The sequence below is a fragment of the Limulus polyphemus genome, unplaced genomic scaffold (assembly GCF_000517525.1).
Source record: "Limulus polyphemus unplaced genomic scaffold, Limulus_polyphemus-2.1.2 Scaffold7782, whole genome shotgun sequence".
Classification (NCBI taxonomy): domain Eukaryota; kingdom Metazoa; phylum Arthropoda; class Merostomata; order Xiphosura; family Limulidae; genus Limulus; species Limulus polyphemus.
Genome location: NW_013673392.1, coordinates 13,908 through 17,520, shown reverse-complemented (window position 1 = coordinate 17,520; position 3,613 = coordinate 13,908). Strand labels below are relative to the sequence as shown.

Sequence of the window (3,613 nt, the reverse complement as noted above, 5' to 3'; positions counted from 1 at the left end):
GAATCGCCGAGTTAAACAAGTCTTTATGGAGGATTGACCATAAAAACATAAAGAATCATCGAGTTAAACGAGTCTTTATGGAGGATTGAGGATAAACATAAAGAATCGTCGAGTTAAACAAGTCTTTATGGAGGATTGAGGATAAAAACATAAAGAATCGTCGAGTTAAACAAGTATTTATGGAGGATTGAGAATAAAAACATAAAGAACCATCGAGTTAAACAAATCTTTATGGAGGGTTGGTGATAAAAAGATAAAGAAGCAACAAGGTTTTATGGAGAGCTGACCACAAAAAATAAAGAATCACCGAGTGAAACAAGTCTTTACGTAGAGTTACTGCTTGTTTACAGATAGGATCCATAGATAAATACCTTCTTTGTCTCTGAAGGAAAATTCATCATAGAGAATGAATTCAACTTTTTGAAATGTAATGATTCGATAAGTATTACCTAAGAAAATGTTTTGTTTCACTATATTTGATATAGCTTCCTTTATCCTTGACAGATTTGTGTTGTGTGACAGAACAAAATAAAACCACTTTGCGTCTTGTTTTATTTTAACAGGTAGCAGCCTGTCCTGTATTCTTACATTACAATGTTTCAAAGAAACATTAGTATATGTATTTTGTCTGAATGAACTAAACAGCGGTTCATACAATATTTTTTAAATTGTAATTATAGCAATAAATTATTTTCTGCATTGTTGATAGGTGGCAGTCCGTCTTACACTCTCAAAGCAGTCACAGTACCTGTAATAACTAACGAATTATGCAAGAAACAGCATGGACAAGGCGAAATAACTGCTACTATGTTGTGTGCCGGCGTCCTCGAGGGAGGAAAAGATGCTTGTCAGGTAAGAATATCAGTCGTTATGGAAACAGTGAGGTTATTCCGTCGCTGATCTATTTGTATGTGTTTGAAAACAGTTCAGATTTAAGTGTTTCACTCCAGTTCTGCGGACCATCCGATTCTAGGGTTAAAGTCTTTAGTATTTCATGATCCACATCTTTATAACAGACTAAAGTTTAGATTTATCAGTAATTTTAGATATTCAACTCTCCTAGGTAGCGCAGGAGAGTAAACTTTTAAATTGTGTAACAATTTAACGATAAATATTTAGCTATCATATCGTTGTCCAGAACGAGGATTCACGACAAATACATGGTTGATTCTAATAATGATAATAATAAAAGACATAGTATTTTTTGAACACAAGCTTGAGGAGGAGAAAGATTTCTTTGTTTTCTTATTTCAGTTAATAGTAATTTATGAGATCGTGAATATTTAATACATAATTTTTCTACACTTCGAACTACGTTCAATTATTCAACTTCTTAGTCCACATAAGCTACAAATATATTTTGTGTTTAAGATAAAATAATCTGAGAATTATTTCTTTTTCTAGGATGATTCTGGTGGCCCCCTTGTTGTGTATAAGGACAACGTGGCTGTATTGGCGGGAATTGTTTCTTGGGGTTACGGTTGCGCTCGACCAAACAAGGCCGGTGTTTACACCAGGGTCTCCTATTTCATTGACTGGGTTCAAAAATATGCCGTTTAATCGTAATTTTATTAAGGCATTCGTAAATTTTATATGTATTTTGTTTGATTATGAATACGAGTTCTCAAGAAGTTTTATATAAACCCTGCTAAGCAGCACAAGTAGTGAAATACCGTAAAATGACTGCTGTGAGTAAAAAATTTCTTTTTTCAAACCTGGAATAACCCTACTGAAATCTAGTTTCCTATGCCTGTACTGAATAAAACAATTAATTCGTCCAGTCTTGCTCAAAATTGATGATAATATTAGAATATTCAACTTTCTCATTGAAGATCCTATTCAAAATAAATATTTTTAAGTACGCTTATTCTAAACACTTTATAAGTATTATATAGGCCTAATATTAGAGATGACAATCAAAACTAGACTGCAGTATTTTCCCCCCTCATTCCTCCAACCTATTGTAGATTAGGTAAAAAATAGCATGTTTAATCTATTTTTTTTGCTCATATGCAATGGAATATAGGGCTACTCTTAACCAAGTACTTTACTTTATAACGCGCCAACAGCTGATGGGCTCAAACCTTGGACTATGAAATCCGTAGCCCACACTCGGCCTTTATACCCTTGTAACTTAGTACATTCAGCATGAATGTATGTCAGATGTTGAATATCAGTAGAACATAACATTATTTTGGTGTAGTTTATGTAGGATTTTCATCATGGACATTTGTAAGTTCTGACGAGAAAATGAAACCAATAGGCATAACATTAGTGAACAAATCATCACTAGATGTCAGCTACTTTTTCTACATCTCATTTAATTATTCCGTTGCAGATTTAAAATCGGAATAAGTGTAAAAACGGTATTTGAAATATCTTTTTTTGTGTACTACCCGGCATTACCGAAGTGGCCTTTCGTAAGCAGCTCTGGGCATGGTGGCAGAGAATAGTTTATCCAAGATACTATTTTATATGTATTATGAAACATTTAATAACGTGGTGTTCAATCGTTGAAAGTTTTCGTTGCAATGAAAACATTACGCCTAACATTAGTGACAAAAGTCACAATATTTATCTCGAATATGATTTAATTTCTTTAGTCGGGTATCTTATGTTGAGTTGACAAACTAATATCACTTTGCTGAATCAAAATTTTCAAATAAATAGTGTCAAAAAAAGAAACAGAATTTTGTGAAGCAATAAATATTGTTGTGTACCCAGATTTTTAGATAAATTGTACTTAAGATTAATCTAATTTCTTTAAAGTACTTTTGCACTTGTTTGTAAGGTCTTGATTGACTATACTTAGTAAAAGCAACTTTAAAAATTTAAAATGTGTGGAATTAGATGATTTCAAAGTGAAGGAAGTTTTTAACTTGTTACCAGAGGAATGCGAAACGTTCAGCAACACCTGCCACCTATATAAACTGCTAACATAAGTCATTCTACTATGAAACGGATCAATAATAAATGAGACATAACAAACTATTTAAACTATTTTTCCTTAATTTCATCAACGACAAGTTTAGGATTTATAACACTAAAATCTGAGGTTCGATTCCTCATTGTGGAGAGATCGTTGATAGCTCAGTGTATAGCTTTGTACTAAAACTGAGAGCACTTTTAAGTTGATATCTATCTAATGTCATGATAACGTTATTATGTTTCTTTGATAAATTATCTTAACCATACTTACATTTCTTGGATTAATATGTGGAATATTTCTGTTATTAATCGTAGTAAGAATTAACATATAAAATTATGGCTGAACCAGATCATGGGAATAGTGTAGTTTACTAAAATAAATTATATAACTAGTGATAGAATAAGGTTCTTAAGTTAGATAAAAACTCAACCATTACAGTAGAAACTAAGTTACAGAGATATTCATCTATAGTTGAAGAAAGTTAATATTTTATTAGAACACGACAGAGAAAGTCGATATTTTGGATCCAACGTGTGTAGCATCATATTCTTAATCAACCGAATTGTCTTATAAGACCAACTATTTCAAATATTAACATGTGTAACCACATTTCATCTGGGGTTCTATTCATGATATACGAGAAATGAACATATATAGTTAAACAGAGTTTTGAACATTCTTAAA

The 3,613-nt window shown here is 32.0% G+C and overlaps 1 protein-coding gene across 1 annotated transcript in view; it reads left to right on the top strand.

The window, feature by feature from the left end:
- The window catches only part of LOC106474860 (trypsin-1-like), a 10,591-nt gene extending 8,564 nt beyond the window's left edge, over positions 1 to 2,027 (top strand). The window contains exons 6-7 of the mRNA XM_013935557.2: positions 710 to 852; positions 1,405 to 2,027. Coding sequence (XP_013791011.1) covers positions 710 to 852; positions 1,405 to 1,560 — 299 coding nt within the window. The 3' untranslated portion in view covers positions 1,561 to 2,027. The remainder of the gene's footprint in view (positions 1 to 709; positions 853 to 1,404) is intronic.
- Positions 2,028 to 3,613: the final 1,586 nt, after the last annotated feature.